Here is a 14,921-nt window from a genome sequence, read left to right as displayed (position 1 = left end):
CTTAGAGCTGAGCACACCATCCATGTGAATCCATGATGGAAAGGGCCCCTACGGCAACCGGATTGCAAGTAAACAGGCACTGCAAAGGACACCTGTTGTTTATCTGTCTCTCCCCTCATGTCCTTGAGGACCTGCTCCTCCCACCTGTCAATCAAGTGATGCTTGAAAGGGCTGCCAAAGACAGCAGTCAGGTCCCCTGGCTTTGGCCACAGTAACTGGCTCAGAGGTGAGCCTACAGGGATCCTTCCCTGGGACTTTTTTCAATATTGAGCAGGAAGAGAAAGATTCTAGCCTTTTGTGTCACAGTGCTATAAAGATATGAACTAGAGCAGCGGTTCTCAACCTGTGGGTCGCGACCCCTTTGGCGGTTGAACGACCCTTTCACAGGGGTCGCCTAAGACCATGCTGCATATCAGATATTTACATGACGATTCTTAACAGTAGCAACGTTACAGTTATGAAGTAGCAACGAAAATAATTTTATGGTTGGGCCACAACATGAGCAACTGTATCTAAAGGGCCAGAAGGTTGAGAACCACTGAACTAGAGGCTACCAATATGGGAAAAATCTGTTTGTTTGCAGGATGGAGGAATGGAGCCAAAGCAAAACAAAACATCCAAAGATAGATGGAAGGAGAGGGGGTGGGATAGACTTGGAGTGTCTGGACCTTCCTGTTTATACGAATTACGGCTTTCCCTGTGTTCTTTAGGGTAGTTTGAGGTGGGTTTCTGAAATGTGCAGCTAAAGTGGACTCACACAGTCACACTGTACTTAGAATTCATTTTCAAATGTATTTTCTACTCTTCAGGTAGTTTTTATGAGGTGGGCTATCCCACATTTGTAATGTCTTTGTTCCTCCTCCTAAGAAAGGTGTAAAAATTCCTGGGCCAGAATCACTCGTACTCAGCCTCACTCGCTGAAGATGTTAGTTCTTCCTCTTTGTATCGCAGGCACCAATGGTGGCCTGCCAACCACTGGATGTGAGGACTCTTCTGTTTCAAGCCACCAAAGCTTGTAAAAGAGGGGCTGGCCAGACAGGCGAGGCAACCAGCTAGTCCTTTTTAAAAGAGGGACATTTACATGGTGGTCAGCCCTCCATTCCATCCCTCTGCCGGCTGACGCCCTCTGAAGGTCTGTCTTCAGATCTCCAACAGAGTTCCCCCCAGAGCTAGAAGGGGCAAGGCATTTCCTGATAAAATAAGGTCTCTGAAAATGTTCCCAGAGAACATTGCAATCCAACCACCTGACTTCTATGGCACCTTTCTTTTTTTCCTCATCTGAGGATGATTTTTATTTATAATTTAGAGAGAGGAAGAGAGAGAAAGCGAGAAGTAACATCAATCGGTTGCCTCCCGTATGCTCCCTGACCGAGGATCAAACATGTAACCTAGATACGTGCCCTGACCAGGAATCGAACCCACAACCTTTGGTGTATGGGACGATGCTCCAACCAATCGAGCCACCTGTTTAACAGAAAGCCACCATGTGCAAGTACTGAGAACGGTAATGCTTTTGAAGCTAAAAGCTTCCCCTGCCTCTATGTCTGAGGAACTTGTCCAGTGAACTATGAACCACGAAGTTACAACAACTAGGAAGGGAGGTGCTGGGCGGGGCTGGCACCAAGGATACAGGCCCCACTCCTTTCTCCCCCCTCCCTTTCTTTAACACTTCCATCTCCTCGGTATACGGCTGAAGCTTGGCAGGTTATGGGCAGGGTGGCTAGGGTGCTCTGGGCTGAAGCGCTTGGTCTGATGCAATGCTCTTCCCATGCCCCATACAGCTGCGCGTCCCAGCCTCAGAGGAGCTTGGCAGCTGTCTCCCCAGGGGCAAGGGAAAGCCGCCGTATCCCACGGTGGACTCAAAGGCTCCTCATCACCAAAACAAACACACAACAGTCCCGATCGCCATGGAGAGTTCAATCCTCTTGTCTGAGATTGGCACCGACTGGAATTCCAAGAGCTCTGGCTGCGCTATCTCCTGTGAGGTCTAAATACAGCATGCTCACTTTTAACCTAAACATCCAGTCTGGACCAGCGCCCAGGGCGGACAGACCCCAAGGCCCGGCCAGGAAGTCTTGATTCCTGGCTGTCCATGAATCGATGGGCACTGCAGCGTTACCTGAGATGGGATGTGCTGGTCAGTCCCATTCACAGATGCTGTTATGGCCCAACAGTGGGGGAAGCAATCAGCTTGTGGAGGGTTAACCACAATCATGATCCAGAGCAGAGAAATGCATGCTGGGGGAGAGGTGGGGAGGTAGGGAGGTTGGGGAAGAAGAGAAAGAGGGAGGGAGGAAAAGGCAGTAAGGACCAAAGACCTATTTCTTAGCCAGTTAAAGTCAGGGCATCTTTCTAAAATGTTTGCTCCCGGGGGAACACAACTCTCTCATTATGCGTCTCCATGGAATTTAGGGCTTAAGCTCTAGGATCAGATCAAGGTTGCCTTCTAATTATGTGACCTTGGGCAAGACAATTGACTTTTCAGTGTCTATATCTCTAAAATGACCCAGTGGACTACTGTGGGTGTTCGATGAAACTGTGTACATTAAGTGCCTAGCACACAGATGTTGCTCAATAAATAGCAGCTACTAGCAGTCGTCATAGAAGTAGAATAATACCAAGCATGCCTTTATTTTCTCTTCCTTGGAGAGGGCACAAGAAGAGTTGTTAAGCCACCATGATAAGATGGAAACTCCCAATCCGAATACGTTCGGGCAAAGAAAACCTGCAACTGAGAAGGCAAGAAAACACACCCACACCCACTCCTGTTGAAAACCTTAGACTGTCCAAATGGCAACAGCTTCCTACCCTCTCAGCAAGTCAGCCCACACGCCCCACGAGGGTAAGAAACGCCCGCACGCCGGTCCCCTTACCTTGGTGTTCACGCACGACTTCCCTCGCTTATACTCCTTGTGGGATCCACGCTTGTCCAGTTTGTGCCACAGCGCTTTGGCCTTCCAAGAGGTCACTTTGGACTTGAGCTTGGAATAAAAGTTCCTGTGGTCCAGGGGGTCTAGGTCCAGGTGCCGCGTGAGGATGTTGAAGGCCTGGAGGGTGCCTTTGCATGTGGAAGCCTGGACAAAGTTCTCAAAAATCTGCCCGGCCTGGCTCTGCTTCTCGTCCTCGTTTTCCCCCATGTTTCAGGAGCCGCGTGGCGCAGTGGTGAGGAGAAGACGGAGGAGGACACCATGAAGGACCCGGAGCAACGTCACACCTGCAAAGGTAGGCGGAGGCAGAGGTGAGCTCCAAGGGTGGGCAGGGATGAGTGCGGGGGGAGCAAATAAAATTCCTTTAAGGTGCTAACCAGAATACTTCATGCGAAACATAAAAAAAATCCATAGAAAATGTACAACCGTACTGTCTACCCTGGCAATGCTGCCTGCTGGCACCCTCTCCCCACTCCTCTCACTGGCTGACAAGAACCAGGTAGCTCCGAGCTATAGCTGGCTGGTGTCAACATTACCTGGTCAATTTTGCTGTGAGCCAGATGGTTCTAGAAATAGTAACTAGTCAAAGGAAAAAACAACAACAACAACAAAAAGAAAAGCACTCTAGATTTATCACCATTAAAATTCTATAATTCCTGCTGCAAATTCGTTGCCTGATACAATGCCACCTGGCCACACATTAGTACACAGCCCCCCCCCCCCCCAAAACCCAAGCACATGCCTCCCGAGGTCCCATGACCACGTCACCTGTTGTTAGACATCAATCTTTAAGTCTCTTTCGTTGGTTACCAGAGGACAGGTCTTTCTCCCATACAGACAACAGCAACTTCTCTCTGTTCCTGGTGTCTGCTGGGCTCACAGCATCGACCTCCCTCGGAGAAGGACAGGGAGGCACGTGGGTCCCCTCCTGTGCAGAGAGGCGCCTGTGCTTTGTAAGCCTGAGCCGTGAGCTCTTTGGAACAAGTGCTCGGGCTGACGGGAGGAAAAATGCAATGGGTGTTCATTCGTGTCACAAAAATAGCTTGCCTGGGTTTTGGCCACCGTCCTTTCTCTCTGTACCACTCTAACCTCAGGCATTTCTTGGGAAAGTCATTTAAGTTTCAAAGGAACAAAAATAAGTTAGAGCTGATTTTCCAAAGCACCAGCTATTTTTCTAGAATCCAAAACTAGTGCATGGAGACGAGCAAGGAGGAGCTGGGGCCTGCCCCGCTGTCAGGAGGGCTGGAGGGGGCTGTGCATGAGAGGATAGGGCACACCGAGCTGCCCCAGACGGAGGCCTGGCAGGGGGAGGTCAGCAAACACAGCGACAAGGCCCTCAGGCTGGGCGGCTTCCCACTCTCCAGATGGGAACACTATTATGGGTGCATTCGGATTGCAGGCTGGCTTTATAATACTAAAAGCAGAGAGAGACCGGTGTTTATCCTCTCCCTTAGTCCTTTACTCACTCACTCAGCAACAATTACTAGTGTCTTAGCAAGAGCCACGCATCACCCTAGGACAGGGGCAGGGTACATCCAGCCTGTGGGCTGTATAAAGCCATCAAAATCATTTGGTCTGGCCCTGCCAAGGCGTTAGGGGCGAGCTAATTAAATGTTTGACCAAATATAGCCGGCTAATTTTTAAATTGGTAATCTTGTATGGCCCGAGAATGATGTCATAAATAGCCAAACGGCCCTTGGCAGATAAAAGGTTCCCCACCCCTGCCCTATGTGCTGGGAATACAGAGTGAGGGAGACAGGCACCTAAAGAGTTGATTACAAGACGATGGGCAAGCCCTTGTAGAATACGAACACAGTGCGCCCAAGCCCAGAGCAGGAGGTGGCCAGCAGAGCCAGAGGAGCCCTGAGAGGGAAATGCCAAAATGCTTTCTAGTTTTCACTAGATAACTGGGGATGTACGTTTAGGTCCATGTAAACACCACACAAAGGTGTGCCTTCGGAAAGAGCCAAGACAGCTGCAAGAACGACTGCAAGTTCAACTCGCTAGGAGTTCAGGATGCGTGACAAGGGGTAGTGGGGACGCCCAGGGCAGATCATGGAGTGAGCCCTGGTGTACAGGACATGAGCAAGGGCTGAGAGAAGTTTTGGGAAGATGAGCGGCCAGGGAGTGGACTGGAGAAGGAGGCAGCTAAGTGGCTGCCCAGGTGACAGTGAGGAAGGCAGGGGAGAGCAAGGAGACAGCTCACCCGTGAATCCTGTGTGGCAGCCTGGCTGAGCTCCACCTGCAGGGAGCAGCTTGCTGGGGACAGACACGCTCTCCAGACACCAGACTCCCAGATACTGGCAGGGGAGGGGGCACGGCAATAGAATAAGAGCCCGCCCTCTTTCCCCAAGAGCTCCTGCACCATGCTTGCACCTTGCTTGGCTGAAGGGAGAACAGCACGTTCCCTGACCCAGGCCTCGCCAAGTTCCACTCCTCAGCCGGCCCTCCATCCTCCCTGAGAACGTACCTGGCTGCTCTGGTCCCTGCAACTCAGCAAATTCAGCAGACTTGGAAAGCTGGCCCTGAGCATGCCTGGCACTGGTACGGCGTTTTGTTCCTCACAGATGCCCTCCCAGCTTCTTTATTGTCCGAGATGCTCACTTTGGCATCACTCACATAAACGCTGCCTCCTACTGTGTTTCAGCTTTCCCCCGTCCAACACTTGCCACCCAGAGAGCATAAACAGAGAGCAAGGCTCGTTTGCTTTACAGAGAGTATTAATATCCTCAGTCTTTATCTTTGGAACCACTTCTCTGCCCGGCACTGAACAAAAAATGCAGTCGCTGACCGGCAAATAGAAAAGGACTTGGAGCCTGCAGTCCTTTCCGAGGATGGGCGGGTGGTGCAGAGAAAGCCCCAGGCCCGAGTCCAAAGCTCAGCCTGGCCCCTCACTGCCCACATGGCCTCGCACAAGCCACAGAAGTCCTGAGCCTCGGTGGCTTCTTTTGTAAGAGACAGGTGACAGCTGCACCTTGCAGGGCTGCTGGGAAGGGCGGGATACACGAGTGACAGCAGAGCCTGGCTCCGGGAGGCACTCGGTAGGTGTGGAAATGTGTGCTGTGCCCATGACATGGGGCGGGTTTGCATCAGGGAACTCACCAGTTTGAAAAATCGTTCTGTAAATCAGTTCTGCACGTAGCCAACTCCGCCTCGTCTAAAATGGTGAAGTGTTTAGAGGTATCAAGCCAGGCCTGACTGCCAGAGAATCATTTACAAACTGGAAGAACCTGTCTCCTCCCAACCCCCGGCTGCCTCTTCTCCTCCCCACAAAAGAATAATGCACAGCTTAATCTTAGGCCTCCAGTAGACAGAGCCAAAGGTGGTGCTGAGGGCGCTGGGTGGGCGTGGGAGCTCGAGGAACCAGCTCTTATCTGGAGTGAGATAAGGGAGGTGGAGGGAGACGGCCAGACAGCAGAAGATAAGCGCTGCCTTGGACCATACCCCACAGCCCGTACCAGGCTCTGACCTGCCTCCCTGATCTCAAGGGTCCAGCCTCAGCCTTTAAAACCAGTTAAGTCCAAGACCCTAACAATGACTAATACCCCTGTGGGTAGGCTTCTCACAGAAGAACAGCAGAATATTTAGAGTCTGGCAAACTCGGGTGTGGATCTGGTCATATGTTCTTGCCATGTGACCAGTGGCGTGTTATCTAATCTATCTCAGCCTGCGTTCTTGTGTGTAACGTAGGGATAACACTCACTCACTCACAGGGCTGTAAGGGTTACTTTAGACCATGCAGGTGAAGTATTCAGCACCTGCTGGCTACATGATACCCAGCACTCATTACTGAATAGAAGAATTTCTTACAGGCCCTAACCTTATCAAACCAAAAGAAAGAGAAAAAGGAACACAATTGATAACCACTAGGACTAGCTTCCCAGATTGAGGAATTGTATACTTTAAAACTTTAGCTCTAGCTGGTTTGGCTCAGTGGATAGAGGGTCGGCCTGCAGACTGAAGAGTCCCGGGTTTGATTCCAGTCAAAGGCACATGCCGGGGTTGTGGGCTCCGTCCCCAGTAGGGGGCGTGTCAGAGGCAGCTGATCAGTGATTCTCTCTCATCATTGATGTTTCTCTTTCTCTCTCCCTCTCCCTTCCTCTCTGAAACAAATTCCTCTCTGAATTTATGTCTGTATAAATTCAGGCTGTGGCCTTTCAATTCAGTTCAAATCTACTTCCTATCTGTGTCCCCTTGGACACCTAACTTAACTTCTGGGTTTTAAGTTCCCCGTATATACAGTGGGGAAACATAGACGAGGACATCTGGGTAATGACCTGAAAACATACCTGGTGCGAGGTGGTTTTATTAATGAAATGGAAAGGCTGACTTAGAAGGGCTCTGGGAGTTTGTGTCCAAGCTTCAAGCTTTTTCTTCCAGAAACTGGAGTGTCATATTTTTGGAGGTTACCCCTTTCCTTCCCCAAAAGGAGAAGGTCAAGGATGAATTAAACCAGAGGATCCTGGGAAATAGCTCTTGTTTAAAGTCTTTCTTGTCAACCACCCCCCAGCTGTTGCCTTTTGGGAGTCTGATATGCAATATAAATAAAACCAGCTACCCCCCAAAATATGAAAGGTTTCTGCATTTTTCTGGGAAGAAACAAGATGTGATGCTTTAGTTTCCAAGAATAGCCTTGAAGCAATTTGGTTTTTGCCAACTGAAGTCCCTTATTTGTGGTTCTGCCTATGTGACTTCATGAGTCACAGAGCAACTCCCTTTCCCTGCCTCTGGCTGCTACAAACTAAAACTCCGTGACACACTAGTGATGGGCTTGGCTCATGGCATCTGGGAGACAAGTGCAGGTTTATGCAGAGTCCCTGAGCACCTCTCAAGTTAGAGAAAGAGCCTCCTGGCTGAAGAGTTGCCAGTGCGCTCACATTTGGGACTGTCACGCCTTCTCCTTGCCTGGGCCTCAGCACCTGCCAAATGACATCAAATGGTGTGACCAGGTAGGTGGTGGGTAAACAGTGGAGCCCTATAAAAACTGAAGGAGGGCTTGAGGGACCCTGGGCAGAACCTTCCCACAAAGCAGCAATTCGGCTCAGGAGAAAAGCTCAACCCTCAACCCCACCCTCAAGGATTACAGATAAGATACGTTTCCAGGTCAATGCAATCTAAAAACTAGCCCCTCTTGCTACTGACACTAACAAACTCCCCATTCCAACGTATCACCTCCCAGGTGTACCTCATCAAGAGGCCGCTGGGCAGGGCCGGTTTCCTTAGCAATGAAAGGAGGGTGCTGCCCCCCGTGTGCTCACACAGTGGCTGGAAGGACTAGGAGCGCTGGTTCTGTGCCTTGAACATGGAAGACCTTCAGTCATGGCTTCCTGGATCAACACCTGAGATAAGGCAGGCGCTCATCAGAGCTCCGGCGGCGGGAAACAATGCCCATACATGCTGCTTGTCTGCAGGGCCCAGCATGGGCAGGGCACCTGGTTACAGGTGGCACCAGAAGACTCATCTCAGCTGGCCCAGGGAGGCCTGGCTTTCCTTCTATGAGGGCATGTGGCAACCGGCGTGAACCGAAAGGGGTAACTCCCAGGGCTGGGAAGGGACTGAAAGGGCCCCCTTGTTTTCCTTGTAATCTCCTTCCAGCCAGGGGTCCCTGCCTTTCCTTGGTCACCTACCCCAATGAAGAGCACGCTGCCTCCGGGGTGGCTGCTCCACCCTTGCCGCCCTGACTAGAGGACAGCCTCGGCGAGGTCACTCTGCCTCTCCAACGACTCCTCTCTGACCACCCCGGGCAGTCAGAGCCCTTCCACGTGCACTGAGCACAGACCTGAACACAGAATCTCCCTGCACATGCCGCTGGGGCCCCACTAGGAAGGCTGATGAAACGTCCAAGAGGTGAACTGTGACAGCCCACACAGGTTCCCAGCCTGCAGCAAGGGCCTCTGCACTGCCCTCTGTCTACACTGCCCTCTGTCTACACTGTCCTCTGTCTACACTGCCCTCTGTCTACACTGTCCCAGTGTAGGGAACTCAGGAAAGAGGCTCCGGTTCTGCTGCAGGCCTGGGCCTCTATGCTGTTCCTCTACCGAGAGCCCACGGTCATGTGGCCCTTGCCCTTCCAGCCCCAGCCCTCTCCTCTCTCTTTCTCAATAGTGAGTTGACCCCATTGGGCTGGCTTAAAGCGACCTCATACATTCTCCTCCCTCAACTCCACCCATTCCTCATGGAATCACTCACAGTAACGGATCCCAAGATCACCTTCAGCCCCCACAGCGAGGCAGAGACCTGCATGCTGACCAGTCACAGTGCCAGGAGGGAAGCCAACACCATCAGAGGCCCACAACAGGCCAGGCTCTTTCACCTGCATATCCTAGGGAGTCCTCGCAACAAATCAGTGGAATGGGGTAGGGAGTCTCTCTCTCTCTCTCTCTCTCTTCGCCCACCTCTTCATTTTTGGTCTGTAAGAAAGGCATTGGGGATAAAAGTCATCCCAGAACTTGTCCATCTTGCCTTTCTTTAATGCAAGTATAAGTTTGTCATATATATATGCATGTGTATATATGCATGTGTGTATATTTGTATTTGTGTATATACATGTGTATATTTGTATGTGTGTCTGCAGTGTGTACAGGCACGCATGTGTGCATAAATGCATATGTGTATATAGTTATGTGTGGGTGTATAAACATGTGTATATGTACATACATGTGTGCATGTGTATGTGTGTCCACACATATTTTAAACATTTTCCATAAGGATATCTAGCCAGTGCTCCACATTTTCACTTGTACCTCTAGGCCTCCCTTCAAAGAAACTTCTCAGAGAGCCAAAGCCTCTGAGGTGGCAGAAGTCTGGTCTGGGCGTAAGGAGACAGCTTGTCTCTCTCACCGCCCTCATGAGGACACTGACAGCCGCACCCTGTCCCAGACCCTTTACATCCATGAGCTCCTTTAAGCACCCGTGTTTGACAGAAGAAAAGACAGGTTTACAGAGGTTAGTAACCTCCCCAATACTCCACAGGTAGCGAGGGGGGATGCTGTGAAATGAACCCAGTTCCATCTCACTCTTAGTCATGGGTCAACGTGAACCATGTGGATGGAAACGGTGCGGCCTGCCTGCTCTGCACCACTGGGTAAATTCAATGGACTCAGGCCTGTAGTCTCTGAGGTTCTTTCAGGCTCCCAGAGTCCAAAACTGTCAACGACAGGGCGTAGTTTCATGAGTTATGGTGCACCCAAACAATCCAGTACTAGGCACTCCTTTAGCAATAATATTTATAAAGACATCTGACCCAGGGAAAATGCTCATGCCCCGATGCAGAGGGAAAAGCAGGATACCATTCCAGGCTCTCGATATGACCCAGCTCCATAAAGCAATATCTGCGGGAGAACGGAACAAGCTGACCGTGAGCAGCGGTTATGTGTGTGAAATGGTATTTCAGATGATTTCTATTTTTAGCTTTATGCCTTTCTGTAGTTCCCAAATTTCCTATTAGAAGCATGCAAAACTTTTATGGCCCTCTCCCCCATACACATTCTCAGGCCAGAGGTCTTCTCTCCCTGACTAAAGTGAGGGTCTCGGCCCGCGTGGCCCCACCACACCAGCAGTGCTACTCTTCTCCTGAAAAGAAAGGGCCACCCTGCAAGAAGCCCCGACGTGTGCTAACTCCATGGATTGGCCTACATTCTTGCAGGTCAGGGATGGGCCCCCGAGGCTGCTCTGCTCTCCGGACCACAGGCCCCCCAGTCTAGTGAGGCAGACCCCTTTCCAGGGAGCCGTGCCGGTGAAACGGGAAGATGACCCCTTTGACCCATCTCAGCTGTAGGCCGATACCCTTCGCCAGTGAACCCACAAGAAAGAAACCTGCATACCAGGTTATGGGCCAGGAGGTGACAAAATAACACATCTCAACACACACACACTGAGCCCATCCTACCCACAAAACTTAGTGTATTCTCCAAGTGCCCCGAATCATCTTGATCACACAGTGGGTGCCTAGGGAAACTGTGAACTTGAAATTTACAGCTCCAGGAGGCCAGCCTATCTCAAAACGAATGGTGGGAGGTACCCAGAATAAGCAAATTCATAGGTACAGGCAGCATCCTGTACTTACCTCTACTACAAGTTCTGTGTTGAAATTACTTTTTACTTCCCTCCTCCCAGTTCCTAGCACAAGGCCCTCTGTATGTAGTGTGTGCTAAATGAATGAATGGCTGTTCCGCCCAGGGAACATAATCATCACTGACATTTAATGAGCATCTATGAAGTCTCAAGCAATGTTTAAAAGCTTTATACGTATTAAGTGAATCCTTGTAACACACCAAGGCATTGCTATATACTATTATCCCCCTTTTTCAAAGAATTAGAAAAATTAGCAACTCGCCCCAGGTCACATGGCCAGAAGTGGTGAACCTGTTACTTGAAGCCCCAGAGCCAGAGTTCAGAGGCCACACCCTAAACCACCATACCCATCCTGCTCCCCCGCCAAGTGGAAGGCGGAATACAAGTGCTCCCTCGCACACCACATCAAGGACTTGGTCTCTGCTCTAGACCCTTTAATTCATGAGACTCGCCTACCTTTCCTTCATTAAACTCAAAATGCTAGGATCTGGAGTAATGAGATTGCGATGCAGTATTAGATGAGGACGGTGGCAACTAAATACACCAATAACGCTCAGCTGAGAGGTGACTTTCAAGCCTTGGTGGGTGTGGCAGAGACAGGCTAACACACTGGGCTCTTCTTTGCAGCTGTGTGATCCCCCATGACCAGGTTCTAGGTAATAATGGAATGTGAGCAGAAACGACCTTATAACACTTCTAAGGCCAAACCATGGGACCCTCCCCTGGTCTCCTCTCTGCCCCTCCCACTCTGCCAGGGCACAGCAGCCTTGAAACCACAAGCTGAAGATGGCAAAGCCATGAGCAGAAAGGAGCCAGACCCCTGGAAGGAAAGCCCTCTACAACCAGGAACGTCACATATGTGAGAAATACACTTAAATGTATGTGGAGCCCCTGAGAATTGAGGGTGCGTCTGTGAGGCAGGGAGCACCACATTAAGTGACACAGTGGGTGAACTGAGGGCATGTCAATGTGGCCTACGTCGGAAAGCTCCCTCCAAGAAGAAGGTTGACCACACAGGGATTAACATCCCAAACCACCAGTTCTGTCTTATTCTCTCTTCCCTTCGCTTAGGACCTCGATATCCCGGAAAAGTTGTTGACCCTCGGAAATAAACTTGCCCTCTCCTGACCTTAAGCACCACACACACACACACACACCCCAGGCTTGGAAAGCACATCCCTTCCCTATCTGAAAATGGAATAAGACAGGAGAATAGGACGAAGAGGCTAGGGCACTTCCTGGGGTTCAGTAACTCCCTGCGTCCTCCACTGAGTCCCTGGAAGCCTGTGTGCTGTGATGGAAGGAACGTGGACTTCTGAGTCACTGAGCACTCCCTGAGCAAGTCATAAACAACAGCGAGTCCTGGGAGGATTAAATAGAGGCGCCTCTCAGGTCAGGCTCACAGATGTGTCACTAAGTGCTCTGGGGACAAGTCCCACTGCCCTCACATAGCACCAGCTCAGCCACGGCAGAAATTGGTGCATTTTCACATGGATGGCGAGGGTGGCTCATTCTTTCCTTGGGCTACCTTATGCTGACACGAGACGGCTAAGAGCTTACTGGTATTTCCACCAAGTCTTTGCGCAGCACACACTTAAAGGCACTCCCCAGGTGAACCTTTGTATCGGGATCACGCTACAGCTCCCAACTTGCTGAAATTAGGCCTCAGGGACTTGAACTCTAGTAATTAGTCAGGAGGGTAGAGAGGGATGCTGGGGAGGAGGTATAGAAGTCATGGAAAAGTGAACTGGAAAAGGATTTCTCAACGCCGCCACCTGCTCACTCTGCACACAGCACCACACCCAGGAGCTGGGAAGGCTGCAGAGCAGTGGACCTGGGAACTCACAACCCAGCTGTGTCTCATGGACTCTGTCTTCCAAAAGCACCCCCATTTTGAAGAATTGTGCCAAGTGACCACATTTCTCAAATTTAAGAAATGGGGGTCCTGGCCGGGTGACACAAAAGGTTGAGGGTTCGATTCCTGGGCAGGGCACATACCTAGGTTGTGATTTGATCCCTGATTTGACACTCCCCTCTCTCTCCTTTCCTCTCGCTCTAAAATCAACAAAAAAAGAGGCGGGGGGGGGGGTGTTTCATTGCCTGATAAAGGTGTAGTTTCTTTCTGATTTGTGAATTTACCAAGTGAAATCATTCTCAAAAATGTGCACAAATTCAACCACAGTCAGAGCCACATTCACTTTGCCTGGAGAAAAGAAAACGGCGCTCTCCCGCCTTCTCTTCACAGCCTGGCTTCCCAACAGAGGAGTCTAGTCTGCCAACATCCATTTTCTCACCTCCACTGACCCTTCAATCCACCACAATCTCGTTTCCACTCACACACATAGCCCACCCCAGGCATCGTGCCCAAGGTCACCACCAACCACCCTCTCTGTTGCTAAATCCAGTCATCACTTATAGGACTTTATCTTGCTCTGGTCTCTGCCTATTGTCAGCTTTTGCAAACTTGTCTCTCTCCACCTGCCCCTGAACTTTTGCTGTGTCCCAAGGTTCTGATCTTCACCCTCCTCTCGCTCTCAAGGACCTAAACACACCTGTAGTTCAACCAGCATCTATGTCCGGATGACCCCCAAGCTATCCCTTGACATATATTTCCCTGCTGCATTCCAGGCCCTTATGTCAACTGCCAGTGACATATTTCCTTGACTCTCCTGTAGAACTCACACACAGTCCATTTACCTTCTCCCCGCCCCCCGCCCTGTTCCTTAAAAATGTGCACAAATTCAACCACCTCACCCCCACCTCAGGGAACAGCACCATCTGCATCCTGATTCTTGAGCCAAACCCGTGGAGTCACTTTCTCTGGCCCCTTCCCCTCATCTCACAGAGCCAGCCAGTCACCAGTGCTGCCTCCTCAGTAGCCCCATCCCTTACCTCCTTCTTGCTCTCACCTGGAACTCTCAAAATCTCATACACGCCTTTCCTGCTTCCAGGTCATCTCCCTCCAATCCACCAGCCTACTCCTTGAGCTGCTGCCAGAGAGATCTTCATATCAAAAATGCACACTTGGTCAGGTTCCATTCCCGTTTCAAATCCTTCAACAGCTCCCTGACAATCTCCAGGGTGGAGTCCAAACATCTCAGTAAAGCAAACAAGACACACCATGATCCCCGCCTCCCCTGCTTTCCCGCCTGCCCTCTGCCCTCTCCCCACTGCGCCGACGCCTCCCACTCTAGACTTACCGAGCCAGCCGCAGTTCCCTGGTAAACCCAACTCCTTCATGCCTCCCTCCCTGTGCCCTCTGTCTAGAATGCCCAGCCAGACTCTGTTCACTTGGTGAAATCCTAGTTGACCTTAGAGCTGAAACATCAAAGGCTCGGAGTGTCAGGGGTCCTGGTGTGGCCTCTGGAGTCAGACAGACTGGCTGCAAACCTGACCCACCACTTACCAGGTATGTGAGCCTGGACGAGTTACCTAACCTCTTTGAACCTCAGTTTCCTCACCCATAAAATGGGGATAATAATAGTTCTGACCCTGTTGGGCTATGTGAGGATGAAGTACAATGACGCCTGGCTAGGCAGTATTCTTGGCTGCACTGTTCTTTGAAGCCCCACCTTGGCCTCCCCTCACCCCCTTTTCCCACACTCTACTCTGTGGAGCTACTAACGATGGCTTCATACATAGTATTGCATTGATCAACTTTGTGGGTCTGCCTGACTTACCAGACAGTGAGCCTTCTGATGCTAGGGGATGCATGTCCCAGGGTCTGGCACCTGTGCCTCTCTGGCAATGGTGGATGCTCACGACTGTGCTTGTGTGTAAAATCTAACCAAGACCAGCATGAAATTCAGGCTTTGTGGTGGCTTGAACTGTGACTGCCCTTTGTCTCTAACCAGCACCAGAATTGCTGCAGGAGCCCTGGCTGGTGGTGCTCAGTTGGTTGGAGAGTCATCCCGTGCACCA

General features: G+C 50.8%; 1 protein-coding gene across 10 annotated transcripts in view; it reads right to left on the bottom strand.

Annotated features, from left to right (window-relative positions):
- MICAL2 (microtubule associated monooxygenase, calponin and LIM domain containing 2) overlaps positions 1-14,921 on the bottom strand; it is a 204,388-nt gene that overhangs the window by 150,154 nt on the left and 39,313 nt on the right. For all 10 annotated transcript variants that reach the window (XR_009454435.1, XM_059708911.1, XM_059708912.1 and 7 more), the window contains exon 3: positions 2,874-3,214. Coding sequence is in view for 9 of the 10 variants with exons in the window: in XM_059708911.1 (XP_059564894.1) it covers positions 2,874-3,137 (264 nt within the window). In the remaining variant the exon portion in view is untranslated. The remainder of the gene's footprint in view (positions 1-2,873; positions 3,215-14,921) is intronic.

The sequence above is a fragment of the Myotis daubentonii genome, chromosome 9 (genome assembly GCF_963259705.1).
Source record: "Myotis daubentonii chromosome 9, mMyoDau2.1, whole genome shotgun sequence".
In the NCBI taxonomy this organism is placed as follows: Eukaryota; Metazoa; Chordata; class Mammalia; order Chiroptera; family Vespertilionidae; genus Myotis; species Myotis daubentonii.
The sequence above is the reverse complement of the archived record's forward strand: the minus strand, read 5'-3'. Positions and strand labels throughout refer to the sequence as shown.